Here is a 17,257-nt window from a genome sequence, read left to right as displayed (position 1 = left end):
ACGTACAATATTTAAACAAGTACAGTGATTTTTAAGTGACTCACTGCAAACTCTCTCTGGAGTTAAATCTGAAGTATAGTTTATTCAAACCCAGAGAATGGTCACAACCTCACACACAAAAAAGGAGAAAATAGGGGCTGGAGTCAGGGGCAGCGGGGCAGGGTACTGGGGTCTGGGGCACAGCTTGTGAGCGGCAGCCTCCAGAGTGGGAAGTCATGTCATCATCGAATAATTCTTGGTTCTCATCCCAGGATGACAGTGAAGGTTCCAAGCTTCTCAGAAAGTCGAAGGAATCGCCATTCATTCCATTCGGTGTTGTCTACTCTATGTTCAATGAGCGCATCTGGAAACCTCGGCAAAAATAGCGACCCCTCCCTGCAAAAGCGAGAGTCTTTTTGGACAGTAGTCAGGCCTGTGAGCATGACTCGATTTATTTAACTGATCTGCAATGGATTTTTGAAGCATGTTATATGCCTCACGTTGAGGCCCGGCACAGACACGACAATTTGTTTTCATTAATCTAACTTGAAGCTTTTAATAAAGCTTTTTTTTTCCCGGGTAAAAAAAAAAAGAGAAAATAGGAAAGAGGAGTTTTTACAAAGATGTATAACTTTTAGAAAAATAGCCATGGATATGGACATCAGTTCATGTGATTGTCAGAGTACAGTGGGGAGCTACAGTTCAAATGGGTTCAGCTAACTGAAGTGGGATCTGCAGAATTCCTTTAAACCTGATGGGGACACAGCGAGATGGGGTTGATAGACAGAGACTTGGCGATGGCAGGAATCTTCCAAAGAAACAGACTCCAACGGGACTTAGATTCAATGCAGGCTGACCACCTTTGATGCTTACAGGCTGGGGTTTGAACAGCAGACTGAGTTGCGAATCTAGAAATGTAATATTAAAACTTTACAAAGGCTAGGAGGTTAGCTCATGTGCTATTGCCCATTGATAAGTCAGTTGCAGGCTAACAAGCAGTTCCTCTGCCGCTGGTTAAAATCCATTCTTCACCTTTAGAGTACCCAATTCATTTTTTCCAATTAAGGGGCAATTTAGCGTGTCCAATCGACCAACCCTGCACATCTTTTGGGTTGTGGGGGCGAAACCCACGCAAACACAGAGGATGTGCAAACTCCACACGGACAGTGACCCAGAGCCGGGATCGAACCTGGGACCTGGGCACCGTGGGGCAGAAGTGCAAACCACTGCACCACCATGCTGCCCTCTATTCTTCACCTTTGAGATAGATGGTGGCTCTTAGCATTGGTGCAGGTACAACAAGCTTTGATGGCTTTCACCAGGCTGGGGAGACAGATTATCTGCTGGCCTCGGTTTTGAGATTGTAATATGTCCTCATAATGAGAGGCGTCAGATTCTACAAGGATGAGTAAGGGTTGAGCTTTTTGTCCTGTAACAGCCTTTGGATATTTCTAGGAACTGTAGCCAACTTATGAGTCACGTGATCTGTAGCAATCATCCTTTGGTTTTGCAAGGTGCACTTTTTAATTAAACAAACGGGCAAGGTTTGATTTAAACATAATGATCACTTTCTTGTCTGAGGATCACCCTCTGGTGATCGGCCTGCTTTAGCCAATTACAGGCTTCCCTTTAGTTTACCCCTCTATTTCAGCATCATCGTTTATTTCACTTTTAACTGATTCATGTTAAAGTTATCCCATTACAATAAACTAAACATGGACATTGGCTCTTCCGGATGCGTATGGTTCAGTAATTTATGAACTTGAAGACATTTATTTTTTCCCGAATTATTTTGCGTATCTGTACATTAGTTCCACTAAAACCTTCAAAGATTACATTGCTTGTACAGAAAGCAAACCTAAATTTCCACAAGTCTTCCAGTTCAGTACATTACAGCCTGAAGCAATGGGCTAGCAAACTATTCCCAGGTTTCATGCCATGAGTTGAGGAAAAACAATTCCTGCAAACGTTCCCCCTGCTCTACGGGGTGGTTGCTGACCACTGCTGGAAACAAACCCCCCACCCCCCAAAAGATAGCTCAGTGATTGTTTCTGACATCCATTGTTTTCTGATATATTAGGGAGGAGAAAGTTTTAAAAAGGAAAAAAAGTTCCTACAAATTAAGTTTTGGATTAATTTTATTTCCTGATCAAAATTCCTTGTGGCTCGGAATCAGTCAAATGATAAAGAAGATTAACTCCACAAAACAGTTTTTTGGTTGAAAAAAGACTGTTCAAATCTTCATTAGCTGATTAGGCGGTGCTCCTACACGTCCCCGTCCAACCTGGAGTTCATTCAATTAAATTATTTACCATTAAACTACAACCACAAATGACATCCCCTCAAATCCAGCAAGGCTCAATGAGCAAATTCACTTCATTTATTAATCAATTAGAGAATTAATTTCACGCACCAGAAACCTTTCATTCATAATGCCACAGGGCTAATAGTTCTTCATGAAACTACAAACAAAAGTTCAGGCATTAACTTTTTTTAATGCAGTGAACAAGGTGGATTACTGAAGGTCTAGTGCAGAAGTTAGTAGATTTCTTTTGCTGACTTTCCCATTTGGAGATTCAGTCCCACATGTACTCCCTTCTTTCAAAGCAACAGTACAGACCAAAACAGCACTTCAGAAACTCTTCTTTGCTTGTGTTCCCCTCTGGAGATTTGTTTTCAAAGCTTACTGCTGGTGATGATTGCAATATCTCTGTCCTGGAGCAGTGCTTGTATATGGTAAAAAGCCATGTTTTTTGAGTTGTTCAGCTGAAATCTTCAGTGAGGTTCAAAAACGACATAACCAGAAAAACCTCTTACATAATACTCATTCTCCAATCACACCTCTCCAGCACAAGCCACAACGCCTTTGTCACATATTGTTAGTTAATCTTTCAGACAATAATAATAATCTTTTATTGTCACAAGTATGAAGTTACTGTGAAAAGCCCCTAGTCGCCACATTCCGGTGCCTGTTTGGGCGAGCTGGTACGGGAATTGAACAGCTCAGTGGGCTAGACAAGACTAAAGAGTGGTCAATCTTGTGACCACTCTCAAATCCACTGAGGATAGTTCCCTCTCTCCCCATGTGGTAAAATGTTACAAAGTCAAAGCTGTAGCCTTAATATCGCAAGCTCATGTTTTACACATGAAAGCATAAGACAGGACTTATGATCAAAAATAGTGGAAAACAATGCTCATTGGTTTAGGTTTGGGGGGGAGGGGGGGGGGGGGGGGGGGGAGGCAAAGAAAGGTGCTCAGTTTCAGGTAAAAGGTAAAGTTGCCATAATTCCAGATGACCATAGGCTGCTTTCCTCTTTGAGGGAGGGAGCTGACTGGTGATGATTTAATCTGAGGATCAGCACACCTCAGGTGAGGGGCAAAGTTGAGAAGGTGGGGCCTTCATGAATCAGTTTCAGCATGTGATTGATCAATGGTCCTTTTATTAAACCAGCCACATAGGTGTTTCTAGACGATGGGACAAGTTACTTACCAAAAGTGACTTCAATGTGCTGCTCTCCCCTCTATCATGCTCTTAGGGTTGGACTCCAGCGAGTAGTTTTATCCTCCTTGGTTACTTTGCTGGAATAGCATACTAAAGGGGCATTGTATTGTCAGGTAGACTATAGGGTGCTTTGCATTGTTGGGTATACTAAAGGGGACATTGTATTGTCAGGTATAGCAGTGTCAGGGCAGGGGAGGCACATATATCATCATTATACATGGTGGCTTCAACTATCCAAGTGCTCTTGAAAAATTCCATATGCAGGAAACTGCTCTGGGCATTAGCAGCATTTGAGGCATTGATCAGCAAAAGGTCACTATCAAGAAAGCATGGAGGGTACATTACTCTTACGTAAACTGACTGAAAACATAACTTGGCATTGTGCCTACTGAAATTGAATACGCATTTTGGTATTTACTGTTCTGGGATGAAGGGCTTATTTTATGAAAAACGATTTAACAGCTTGTGCCTAAGCGCATTGGAGTTTAGGAGAATGAGAGGTGATCTTATTGAACCATAAGGTCCCGAGGGGGCTTGATAGGATGGATACCAGGCAAGCCATAAAGAATCAGTACCTACAGAAATGAGGGAACATTAAGAAAATGTACTCCATGCATACAAATGGGATTAAAATGCATGTGTGGGACGATGGAATGGAAAAGGTGCAGGGTAGAATGGGAAAAGGGGCACTAAAACTTTGTCTATGATTAATTAACATTTTTTGACTAAAGATGTGAATAATTATTTATTTCTGTAAGCACTTTAGACCTTGATCATGGTTTTGTAGGTTTAAATTTTCCCAATTTTCTATTCTTGGTGCAGACTACAATCTGCCATCTGTAAACTAAGCAGGTTAGAAAAAAACCTTCAAAATCATAACTAAATTAAAATTGTAAAGGACAATTGAAAACATTTGATACACATTGTATGACCTATAATACCATACAAATGGTATTGCCATTTTCTCCTTAAAGCTTTGTCATCCAAATTGTAACTGAGTGAGCACTATTCAGCATACACCCACAGATTCATCACTTTGGTATAATACCATGCGTGACAATAACTCAATGGTGCTATCATCTTACCTTTTTGCACTTTAGTGCAAGAATTAAATTAACCTAGCAACCATCTTGAACCAGGTATCTGTGGTATAATAAACAGTTTCACTTCACCTTTAATTTAAACATAAACTCATCAACATGAACAAATCAATTTTGTTGATTTGCTATAAATTGATCAATTTTCCCAAAAAAAAAAAAATGGTTTTAAAAAAGAAATATATTGAACAGAGTCAACGTAGGGCGGCACAGTGGTGCAGTGGTTAGCACTGTTGCCTCACGGTGCCAAGCACCTGGGTTCGATCCCAGCTCTAGGCCACTGTCTGTGTGGAGTTTGCACATTCTCCATGTCTGCGTGGGTCTCACCCCCACAACCCAAAGATGTGCAGGGTAGGTGGATTGGCCATGCTAAATTGCCCCTTAATTGGAAAATTTAAAAACATAGTCAACATAATGACTATCCTAAACCAGGCACAGATTTAGAGTACACTGAACAAGCTAGCATAAATCTTTCTATATTAGCCAAGTCTTATTATACAAAAATCCAGTCTTCAACACAATATAATTGATTGCACGGTTGGTACAGACAATACAAATTAACTACATTTATATGCCTGTATTGTATTTGGCTTGGTTCAAACTAGCCTTTTACATGTGTAATATTTTATCTTTAACAGATGACTAATAGTGACAATGTAATTACCAAACTTGTGTTAATTAGATCACTTGACATGTCCTTATAAACAGAAATTTAAGCAGATCCAATTTAGTGATTAATGTCAAAACTATCTATTCTGAAAAGCACATGGAAATTGGTCTTTTGGCAAGTATAGTATTGCTGAAGAGGGAAACATGTTGCTAAAGCTTTAGTCTAGCACTCATCAGGACAAATATGAGAATGCCTAATTTCAAACAATCACAACAATTCATACCACAGGAGAAAAGAGTGTGGATTGGCTTGTCAAGTCAATTCTGATTGGCCGAGGCATTGCAATGGAGAAAGCACCAAGGAATTATGGACTCCTCAAGCTCTCAGGTAATTTACAAAATGCACAAGGTTTGAACTTATTCTTCTTCTTGTTTGTAGAGGAAGAGTCCCTGCAGATGAATGTAGGTTGCTTCCAACAAGCATAAGCAAGCCCAAGCTTGACTGATTATCTTAAATTGGCTGTGTATGTAGCTATGAGCACCCTCAGGATTGTTAAACAAGTGTGAGATCTTAAGCAAGATAATAACAGATATTATGCTTGTGTCCATAGAACTCCGGAACCTCAGGAACCCCAGAGGAAGAAAAAGACAGAAAGACGGAAAGATGAAGACAACCTTCATGTTCACCTGGAACCATTCAGAGGCAGGTTCTTTACTCAGAGAGTAGTAAGGGCGTGGAATGCCCTGCCTGCAACAGTAGTGGACTCGTCAACATTAAGGGCATTTAAATGGTCATTGGATAAACATATGGATGATAAGGGAATAGTGTAGATGGGTTTTAGAGTGGTTTCACAGGTCAGCGCAACATCGAGGGCCGAAGGGTCTGTACTGCACTGTAATGTTCTATGTTCTATGTTAAGTGCTGCCCAAGCACAGGTTGATTCAGTAGTGTCTAGTCTGCATCAAACAAATAACCAAAGGAACACACTTTAAAAGTGGAAACTCCCCAGCAGGAGACACGAGAAAGATGTGCCATTTGCATTTCATCAGAGCCATCACCAAATTCCAGTGTGCTCAGGGATAATTGATGTCAGCTGGTTTAATGAGCCTAGACAACATCCCGCCATGAATGGGCAAGATTCCCCACATTGGCCCATTCTGCCAATTAAATACAGGAGGTTTTCCCACTACTGCGAGACTAACTGGTACCTTCTCCCACAATGAAATGGGCCTGGTTGTCATGTTTCCCACCCCACTATTCGGTGTTAAATTCCACCCAGGGTATCATTGCTTCAAAACAAGATATTGACCTATGCTATATCTTAAACAGCATTATTTTAAAAACTGAGAGTCTACAATTGTATTCATACATACTGAATTTCTCCTGATCTAATTTTATGGGCAGCTCTCTACAAATGTGTGAGATAGAAGCATAGAATCTCTAGAGTGCAGAAGGGGGCCATTCGGCCCATCAAGTCTATACCGACCCTCTGAAAGAGCAACCTACCCAGGCCCACTCCAATGCCCTATCCACATAACCCCACCTAACCAATACACCTAACCTACACATCCTTGGACTGTGCGAGGAAACCGGAGCACCCGCAGACATGCGAAGAAAGTGCAAACTCCACAGTTACCCAAGACTAGAATTAAACCCAGTCCCTGGCACTGTGAGGCAGCAGTGCGAACCATTGTATCACCAAGCAGCCCGGAAGATACAGGGTGGCAGAGTGATTAGCACTATTGCCTCTAAGTACCAGGGACCCGGGTTCAATTCCAGCCTTGGGTAACTGTGTGGAGTTTGCACTTTCTCCCCATGGCTGGGTGGGTTTGCTCCAGTTACTCGGGTTTCTTCCCACTGTCCAAAGATGAGGTTAGGTGGATTGATCATGCTAAATTGCCCCTTATGTCCAAAGATGTGCAGGTTAGGTGGGGTTATGGGGAGAGAGCGGGGAGTGGGCTTAGGTAGGGTGCTTTTCATTCTCCCCATGACTGCGAGGGTCTCACCCCCACAACCCAAAAGATACGGAGGGTAGGTGGATTGCCCACGCTAAATTGCCTCTTAAATAAATAAATAAAAGGTAGGATGCTCTTTCAGAGGGTCGGTGCAGACATGATGGGCAAAATGGCCTCCATCTGCACAAAGAATTCCATGGTTCAAATGTGATGGTTAGGAGTTTAAAAACGGAATAGCCTGGCACTAGGACCAAATCCACTGACGTAATGCTCGGTAAATGCATCAATGCTGGAGTAAATCAATGAACCTGTTGAGGCCAGCATCTCTTAATTTCATCAACTGTCAAAAAGAAACACCACAGGAAATGTTTTAATTCCAACTTCCCTTAATAGCACTAGTCTCTCTTTCAACTTACATTCCTGCACAATTGAAGCAACATTATCTTTCATGATGGTCAGTTTGCTTTATTTTAATTTAATCCAGAATACGAAGAGAAGCAACGATGAGCATGAAAATCATATTAACACAACAAATGAATGGGAGACAGGTTTTAAATGACATTTAAAAAAACATAGTCAGTTAATGTGATCTGGCGGGCAGCACGGTGGCGCAGTGGGTTAGCCCTGCTGCCTCACGACGCCGAGGTCCCAGGTTCGATCCCAGCTCTGAGTCACTTTCCGTGTGGACTTTGCACATTCTCCCCGTGTTTGCGTGGGCTTCGCCCCCACAACCCAAAAGATGTGCAGGGTAGGTGGATTGGCCATGCAAAATTGCCCCTTAATTGGAAAAAATGAATTGGGCACTCTAAATTTAAAAAAAAAAAAGTTATTGCGATCTGGAACATACAATCTGCAAAAGATGACAATCTGAAAGAAAATGGCAAAAGGTGAGGAATTGGCTAAATACTTCAAGTGGAAAAACTCTGCAGGACTATAGAGGATAAAGCAGGGAAGTAGATCGAAAGTGATCATTCTTTCAGAGTCAGCACAGCTACAATGGTCAAATGTCCCTCTCTATTGCATTCTTCTATTATTCTAAGTACTTTGGCGAAATTCTACATCAAATCTCAGTGAGGGAAAGACTGCAAACGGATTCACAGGGTGGTGATGACTTGCAAAAAAAAAAAATGATAATTTGTTTTGTAGAAAGAACTTTAGATAAATTTGTAACGTGCCCCCTCCTCCTTTTCAATTATAGTATGACAGACACCTTACAGTATGTTGCCATCTGCTTGCGAAGCAAATGGTCTTTGAAACAAAATAGCACATTACACAAGGAACTTCCCAAGCTTGGAAAAAATATTGCACTGCATTTTCAACATTTATAATTTCAAGCACCAATTTTAGATCACTGCCTGCCCACAAAGTTTAAATGAAACATACCTCTTTAAAGCATGGCGAGGGATTTCTTATTTGTTCAAGCATGGCCCACTTTACGGTTGCTTGTCGTATATTTCCATCGTATTCTCTGGAGCTCTGGGTGCCACTGGGTGTTCCCCTTGACCTCTCGTAGCCAGGTTCATTAAAATAAGGCTCTGCCACCAGTATCAAAGACTGGATTGACACTAGCACCTGTAATAAAAGAGAGGTTTCACATTTCGATTACTGCGGTTTGGGCAAGAACCAACTTGGCTGCATGTAAAGAGAAAAAAAAAATCAATTTTTAGCATTTTCGAGAGTTTCTGAAAATTGCCACGGTGAAGGAAATCTTACAAGGGGACCATTTTTATTCACTTGTGTGTCATTTAAAGTACCAGTAAATTAATTATTATGCAACCATTATTTTTAAAACCGTGTAGAATTTTGAGTAAATACCTTTCTATAAATCTGACTTTTAAAAATTCCAAACCAGATGCCGCTATTTCAACGTTCATCTTGTAAAGTCGTGAAATTGAATTTACACCTGGCAATTTATCCAGGAGTACCATAAAAATAATTAAGAGTGTCTCCGAATTGCCAGAAAAAGGCAATTCACTGGTGCCCTTCAAAAACTTGTCCTCAGTCTGACATTTGAAAGCCCAGTACCACATTAGATGGCTGAGTCTTAATGAAGGAAAATTGGTGCGAATCAGCATGCTCCAGGAACGGGAGGTACTTGTTAATCAATGTATGCCAATTAATTGAAATGCAAGGCAGATTTTCTGCGTTTTCACCCAATGAGAAAGCTCCAGGATGATTACATGTGTCTTGAGGTCTCACAAGGGCACTCGGAAATTGAGTGACTGGCGCTGAAGGGAAGATGATACTGCAGAGTAGTGGAAAGCTGGGACCAGAGAGTGAGTGAACAGGCCACCAATAGCTACTGGCTAGTCAAAAAACAGATCCCACTGACCCAGAATTGTGGTTAATAGAGAGTTCCAGTTGGTGGAGTGCTGGAAAACACAAATTCTACTGTAATCTATGAGGTGACCGAGTAAACCACTCCATTGTGAAACAATTTGCTACAAAGTTCAATGAATAATCAGACAGATCTTGCCAACATTTCACATCAATGGAGCAGGCAAGGCTCTGTTCAATATCTAGGGACTGGTGACCAAGTAGGGAGAGCTGTCCCACAGAATTGTCAAAAATAAACAGCAGATACAAAATTAAATCTACAAGTTAATAATCCCAGACACTTCCAGCACCAATCCTTGGTACATCCTGCTCCGCCAGGAAGATAGACCAACCAGAGATGGGGGCAATTTGGTACGGGCACAGGAATACGAGTAGGGGACTTCCGGGTGCGGCGATGACCAGCTGAGTCGCACGTTTCGGCAGCTCCCTGTGAAACGGACTTTTCGGCTCTTGATAGGAGCCCCAACGGCAATTCTGACGGCTAAAAACACTGCGGTAAACCAGAAGGGAATCCCCCCTGGATACGGATGGAAAAAGGAGGAGAGAGTGGCCAGATTGCAGTGGATCCTTTAGAACAGCGGCAAGGAAGGCAAGCAAAATCCAAGATGGCGTCGGAAGGTGGCAGTTTAACATGGGGCCCTGAACAACAAGAGTTCTTGAAATGCTGTGTGGAAGAGATCAAAAAGGAAATGAAGAAAGAGCTGTTGGCCCCGATACTACAGGCGATCGAAGGGCTAAAGGAGGAACAAAAGACCCAGGAGCGGGAGCTTCGGGTCGTGAAGGCAAAGGCAGCCGAGAATGAGGACGATATACAGGGCCTGGTGGTGAAGACGGAGACGCAGGAGGCACATCAGAAACGATGTGTGGAAAGGTTGGAGGCACTGGAAAACAACGCAAGGAGGAACAACCTGAGGATTCTTGGTCTTCCTGAAGGTGTGGAGGGAGCGGACGTCGGGGCATATGTGAGCACGATGCTGCACTCGTTAATGGGAGCGGAGGCCCCGGCGGGTCCGTTGGAGGTGGAGGGAGCATACCGAGTGATGGCGCGAGGACCGAGAGCAGGAGAAATTCCCAGAGCCATAGTGGTGAGATTCCTCCGTTTTAAGGATAGAGAAATGGTCCTTAGATGGGCGAAGAAAACTCGGAGCAGTAAATGGGAGAACACGGTGATCCGCGTTTATCAAGACTGGAGTGCGGAAGTGGCGAGAAGGAGGGCGAGCTTTAATCGGGCCAAGGCGGTGCTTCATAAAAAGAAGATAAAATTTGGAATGCTGCAACCGGCAAGACTGTGGGTCACATATCGAGGGAGGCACCACTACTTTGAGACGGCGGATGAAGCGTGGACTTTTATTGTGGAAGAAAAACTGGAATGAGCGGGTTATTAAAAAGAACGTTTGAACAAAGTGGTGGGGCGAATGTGGGGGGCAAAGAGGGGTTTTATGTACTAATCCTGCGATGTGGTAACTTTTCTCTCTCCCACAGGTGGTGATGGGGGGGAGGAGGGGAGGTGGAGGAGATGGGGCGTTGGCCATTGGGGGCGGGGCCAAGGGAGAAGCGCGGGCTTGGTTCCCGCGCTATGATAATCATGGCGGGAATAGAGAAGCAGGAAGGAGGGGGCGTCGCACGGTGCGAGCCGAGGTCACGGGGGGAAGCCGAGGTCAGCCAGAGTTTGCTGACTTCTGGGAGCAACATGGGGGGAGTAATTACGCTAGCGGGGGATCTAGCGGGGGGGGTGGGAGGGGGGAATTACTGGGTTGCTGCTGCTGGGGAGAGGGGGGAGCTGGTATGGGAGAGGATGGGCGGGGGGGCACCGCCTGGGGGAGATACAGCTGCGTGGGAACCGGGTGAGGAGCTGGAAAAAGGTGATGGCTAATCGACAAGGGGGGGGGGGTGGGGGGGGGGGGTAGGAAGCCCCCCAACTCGGCTGATCACGTGGAACGTGAGAGGGCTGAACGGGCCGATAAAGAGGGCACGGGTACTCGCACACCTTAAGAAACTTAAGGCAGATGTGGTTATGTTACAGGAAACGCACCTGAAACTGATAGACCAGGTTAGGCTACGCAAAGGATGGGTGGGGCAGGTGTTCCATTCGGGGCTAGATGCGAAAAACAGGGGGGTGGCTATATTAGTGGGGAAGCGGGTAATGTTCGAGGCAAAGACTACAGTGGCGGATAACGGGGGCAGATACGTGATGGTAAGTGGCAAACTACAGGGGGAGACGGTGGTTTTGGTAAACGTATATGCCCCGAACTGGGATGATGCCAATTTTATGAGGCGGATGCTAGGACGCATTCCGGACCTAGAGATGGGAAAGCTGATAATGGGGGGAGATTTTAATACGGTGTTGGAACCAGGGCTGGATAGGTCGAAGTCCAGGACTGGAAGGAGGCCGGCAGCAGCCAAGGTACTTAAAGATTTTATGGAGCAGATGGGAGGTGTAGACCCGTGGAGATTTAGCAGACCTAGGAGTAAGGAGTTCTCGTTTTTCTCCTATGTCCATAAAGTCTACTCGCGAATAGACTTTTTTGTGCTGGGTAGGGCATTGATCCCGAAGGTGAGGGGAACGGAGTATACGGCTATAGCCATTTCGGATCACGCTCCACACTGGGTGGACTTGGAGATAGGAGAGGAAACAGGAGGGCGCCCACCCTGGAGAATGGACATGGGACTAATGGCAGATGAGGGGGTGTGTCTAAGGGTGAGGGGGTGCATTGAAAAGTACTTGGAACTCAATGATAATGGGGAGGTCCAGGTGGGAGTGGTCTGGGAGGCGTTGAAGGCGGTGGTTAGAGGGGAGCTGATATCAATAAGGGCACATAAAGGGAAGCAGGAGAGTAAGGAACGGGAGCGGTTGCTGCAAGAACTTTTGAGGGTGGACAGACAATATGCGGAAGCATCGGAGGAGGGACTGTACAGGGAAAGGCAAAGGCTACATGTAGAATTTGACTTGCTGACTACAGGCACTGCAGAGGCACAATGGAGGAAGGCACAGGGTGTACAGTACGAATATGGAGAGAAGGCGAGCAGGTTGCTGGCACACCAATTGAGGAAAAGGGGAGCAGCGAGGGAAATAGGGGGAGTGAGGGATGAGGAAGGAGAGATGGAGCGGGGAGCGGAGAGAGTGAATGGAGTGTTCAAGACATTTTATAAAAAATTATATGAAGCTCAACCCCCGGATGGGAGGGAGAGAATGATGGGCTTCTTGGATCGGCTGGAATTTCCCAAGGTGGAAGAGCAGGAAAGGGTGGGACTGGGAGCACAGATCGAGGTAGAAGAAGTGGTGAAAGGAATTAGGAGCATGCAAGCGGGAAAGGCCCCGGGACCGGATGGATTCCCAGTCGAATTCTATAGAAAATATGTGGACTTGCTCGCCCCGGTACTGACGAGGACCTTTAATGAGGCAAAGGAAAGGGGACAACTGCCCCCGACTATGTCTGAAGCAACGATATCGCTTCTCTTAAAGAAGGAAAAGGACCCGCTACAATGCGGGTCCTATAGACCTATTTCCCTCCTAAATGTAGATGCCAAGGTCCTGGCCAAGGTAATGGCAATGAGAATAGAGGAATGTGTCCCGGGGGTGGTCCACGAGGACCAAACTGGGTTTGTGAAGGGGAGACAGCTGAACACGAATATACGGAGGTTGTTAGGGGTAATGATGATGGCCCCACCAGAGGGAGAAACGGAGATAGTAGTGGCGATGGATGCCGAGAAAGCATTTGATAGAGTGGAGTGGGATTATTTGTGGGAGGTGTTGAGGAGATTTGGTTTTGGAGAGGGGTATGTTAGATGGGTGCAGCTGTTGTATAGGGCCCCAGTGGCGAGCGTGGTCACGAATGGACGGGGATCTGCATATTTTCGGCTCCATAGAGGGACAAGGCAGGGATGCCCTCTGTCCCCATTATTGTTTGCACTGGCGATTGAGCCCCTGGCGATAGCGTTGAGGGGTTCCAAGAAGTGGAGGGGAGTACTTAGGGGAGGAGAAGAGCACCGGGTATCTTTGTATGCGGACGATTTGCTACTATACGTGGCGGACCCGGCGGAGGGGATGCCAGAAATAATGCGGATACTTGGGGAGTTTGGGGATTTTTCAGGGTATAAATTGAACATGGGGAAAAGTGAGTTGTTTGTGGTGCATCCAGGGGAGCAGAGTAGAGAAATAGAGGACCTACCGTTGAGGAAGGTAACAAGGGACTTTCGTTACCTGGGGATCCAGATAGCTAAGAATTGGGGCACATTGCATAGGTTAAATTTAACGCGGTTGGTGGAACAGATGGAGGAGGATTTCAAGAGATGGGATATGGTATCCCTGTCAATGGCAGGGAGGGTGCAGGCGGTTAAGATGGTGGTCCTCCCGAGATTCCTCTTTGTGTTTCAGTGCCTCCCGGTGGTGATCACGAAGGCTTTTTTTAAAAGGATTGAAAAGAGCATCATGGGTTTTGTGTGGGCCGGGAAGACCCCGAGAGTGAGGAAGGGATTCTTACAGCGTAGCAGGGATAGGGGGGGCTGGCACTACCGAGCCTAAGTGAGTATTATTGGGCCGCTAATATTTCAATGGTGAGTAAGTGGATGGGAGAGGAGGAGGGAGCGGCGTGGAAGAGATTAGAGAGGGCGTCCTGTAGGGGGACTAGCCTACAGGCTATGGTGACAGCCCCATTGCCGTTCTCACCGAGGAACTACACCACAAGCCCGGTGGTGGTGGCTACACTGAAGATTTGGGGACAGTGGAGACGGCATAGGGGAAAGACTGGAGCCTTGTGGGGGTCCCCGATAAGAAACAACCATAGGTTTGCCCCGGGGGGAATGGATGGGGGATATGGAATGTGGTAAAGAGCAGGAATAACGCAACTGAAAGATCTGTTTGTGGATGGGAAGTTCGCGAGTCTGGGAGCGCTGACCGAGAAATATGGGTTGCCCCAAGGGAATGCATTCAGGTATATGCAACTGAGGGCTTTTGCGAAGCAACAGGTGAGGGAATTCCCGCAGCTCCCGACACGAGAGGTGCAGGACAGAGTGATCTCAAAGACATGGGTGGGGGATGGTAAGGTGTCAGATATATATAGGGAAATGAGGGACGAAGGGGAGACTATGGTAGATGAACTAAAAGGGAAATGGGAAGAAGAGCTGGGGGAGGAGATCGAGGAGGGGCTGTGGGCAGATGCCCTAAGCAGGGTAAACTCGTCATCCTCGTGTGCCAGGCTAAGCCTGATTCAGTTTAAGGTATTACACAGGGCACATATGACTGGAGCACGGCTCAGTAAATTTTTTGGGGTGGAGGATAGGTGTGCGAGGTGCTCGAGAAGCCCAGCGAATCATACCCATATGTTTTGGTCATGCCCGGCACTACAGGGGTTTTGGATGGGGGTGACAAAAGTGCTTTCAAAAGTAGTAGGAGTCCGGGTCGAACCAAGCTGGGGGTTAGCTATATTTGGGGTTGCACAAGAGTCGGGAGTGCAGGAGGCGAGAGAGGCCGATGTTTTGGCCTTTGCGTCCCTAGTAGCCCGGCGCAGGATATTGCTAATGTGGAAAGAAGCCAAGCCCCCGGGGGTGGAGACCTGGATAAATGACATGGCGGGGTTTATAAAGCTAGAGCGGATTAAGTTCGTCCTAAGGGGGTCGGCTCAAGGGTTCACCAGGCGGTGGCAACCGTTCGTCGAATACCTCGCAGAAAGATAGACGGAATGGGAAAAAGAAGGCAGCAGCAGCAGCCCAGGATCGGGGGGGGGGGGGGGGGGAGGAACCAGAAGGACTCTCAGGGTTGTTAATATATACTGTATAGTATGTATAGGTCGTTGCTACAGATAATTATATATTGGACTGTTAAATTATATTTTTGGAGAGTGTTACTTGTGACAAGGCAGTTGCCAATTAGGGCTAGTTTTCATTTTTGTTATTTATTATTTATTCATTTTTTGTTTATAAAATAGGTCATTGTTATTTGTGTTGTTATAATATTGTGTAAAGGATGCACAATGTACTGTGTTGGTTGACCAAAAATTTTCAATAAAATATTTCATTAAAAAAAAAGGAATACGAGTAGGCCAATCAGCCCCTTGATTGAACCTATTCTATCATTCAATGTGATCTTGGTTCATCAGTTATCTCAATTCCTGCCTTGGATCCATATCTTTTTATACCCTTTTCCAGCAAAAACTTAAATTATGAATTAAGCAAGCATTTACTGCATTTTAAGAGAGAAAGTTCCACCCTGCTACCACCCTCGTGTTAAAGAGGTAATATAAATGCAAATTGTTATGTTGTGTGAAGAAGTGTTTCTGAATTTTTCCTCTGAATGGGCAGGCGTTGATTTTCTTTTATTTTAATTGTTCCAATAAAGGGACAATTTAGCATGGCCAATCCACCTACACTGCATATCTTTTTGGGTTTTTTTTGGGGGGGACAGGGGGTCAGACCTACGCAGACATGGGGAGAACGTAAAAACTCCACACTGACAGTGACCCAGGACCGGGATCGGACCTGGGTCCTCGGCGCTATGAGGCAATAGTGCTAACCGCTGAGCCACCTTGCTGCCCCTGGTGCTGATTTTCAAGCTTTGTCATAATTTCCCCAGCAGCAGAAAATTTTGCTATCTACCTTAAGTTTCTTCTAAAATCCTTAAAACCTGAATCAAATCACCCACTAACCTTCCATGTTGCAGGTAACAAATGCCTAGTTAATGCAATCTCTCCCCAATCCAACCCTTGAAACCCTGGTAACATTCTAGTGCATCTGCACTGCACTCCTTACAAGAGGGGCGTATTGTTTCTCAGATGGGGTGTGTATGGTATTCCAGATGTGACCTAACAAGGGTTTGATCCAGCTGGAGCAAAACCTACCTCCCTTTACACCCAACCCTTTAATTATGAAGGATAACATTCCATTTGTTTAAAATGATTTTTTTGTACCTGACTACTGCATTTTGGTGCTGTGTGTACATAAATCCCATAAATCTCTTTGGACTGCCACCATTCCTAGATTTTCACTATTTAAATAATGCTCTGTGCTATCCCTTTTGGTCCAAAATGAATGACCTCACACTTCATAGAATTCCTAGCGCAGGAAGCCATTCAGCCCTTTGAGTTTGCACCCACCCTCTGAAAGAGCACCCTACCTAGACCCATGCCCCCACCCTATACTCGTAACCCAGTAACCCCACCTAACCTTTTTGGATATGAAGGGGCAATTTAGCATGGTCAATCCACCTAACCTGCACATCTTTGGACTGTGGGAGGAAACCAGAGCACCCGGAGGAAACCCACGCAGATAGGGGGAAGAACGTACAAACTCCACACAGATAGTGACCCATGACTGGAATTGAACCCGAGACCCTGGCACTGTGAGGCAATCGTGTTAACCACTGTGGCACTATGCCACCCAACACTTATTGGTATTAAACTGTCTGTCAGTTTCACCCTCTTTCTTATTTTGTCAATATCTCTTCGCAATTTTACGCTCACAGCTACAGTATTTTATATAGTACCAGTCTTTCTGATGAAGGGTCACCGAACTGAAACATTAGTTCGGATTCTTTCTTCACAGATGCCGTAAGGCGTGCTCAGTATTTCAAGAATGTAGGTTTATTTCAGATTTCCGGCATCCACAGCATTTTGTCCCAAGTTGAACAGCTCTCTAATTGCTATCCAAGTCATTAATAAATACAATGAATAGTTGAGGCCCCAAGAGATTCACATGGGGCACTAATCTTCTTTCAAATTAGAGTAAATACCCATTCCCCCTACTTCCTAACCAATCTCCTAAACAGGTCAATTATTTGTCTTCA

The 17,257-nt window shown here is 45.1% G+C and overlaps 1 protein-coding gene across 5 annotated transcripts in view; it reads right to left on the bottom strand.

Annotated features, from left to right (window-relative positions):
* birc6 (baculoviral IAP repeat containing 6) overlaps positions 1–17,257 on the bottom strand; it is a 371,663-nt gene that overhangs the window by 13,872 nt on the left and 340,534 nt on the right. For all 5 annotated transcript variants that reach the window (XM_072512201.1, XM_072512210.1, XM_072512218.1 and 2 more), the window contains one exon: positions 8,527–8,715. In XM_072512201.1, the coding sequence (XP_072368302.1) occupies positions 8,527–8,715 (189 nt within the window). The remainder of the gene's footprint in view (positions 1–8,526; positions 8,716–17,257) is intronic.

The sequence above is a fragment of the Scyliorhinus torazame genome, chromosome 1 (assembly GCF_047496885.1).
Source record: "Scyliorhinus torazame isolate Kashiwa2021f chromosome 1, sScyTor2.1, whole genome shotgun sequence".
Taxonomy (NCBI): Eukaryota; Metazoa; Chordata; class Chondrichthyes; order Carcharhiniformes; family Scyliorhinidae; genus Scyliorhinus; species Scyliorhinus torazame.
The sequence above is the reverse complement of the archived record's forward strand: the minus strand, read 5'-3'. Positions and strand labels throughout refer to the sequence as shown.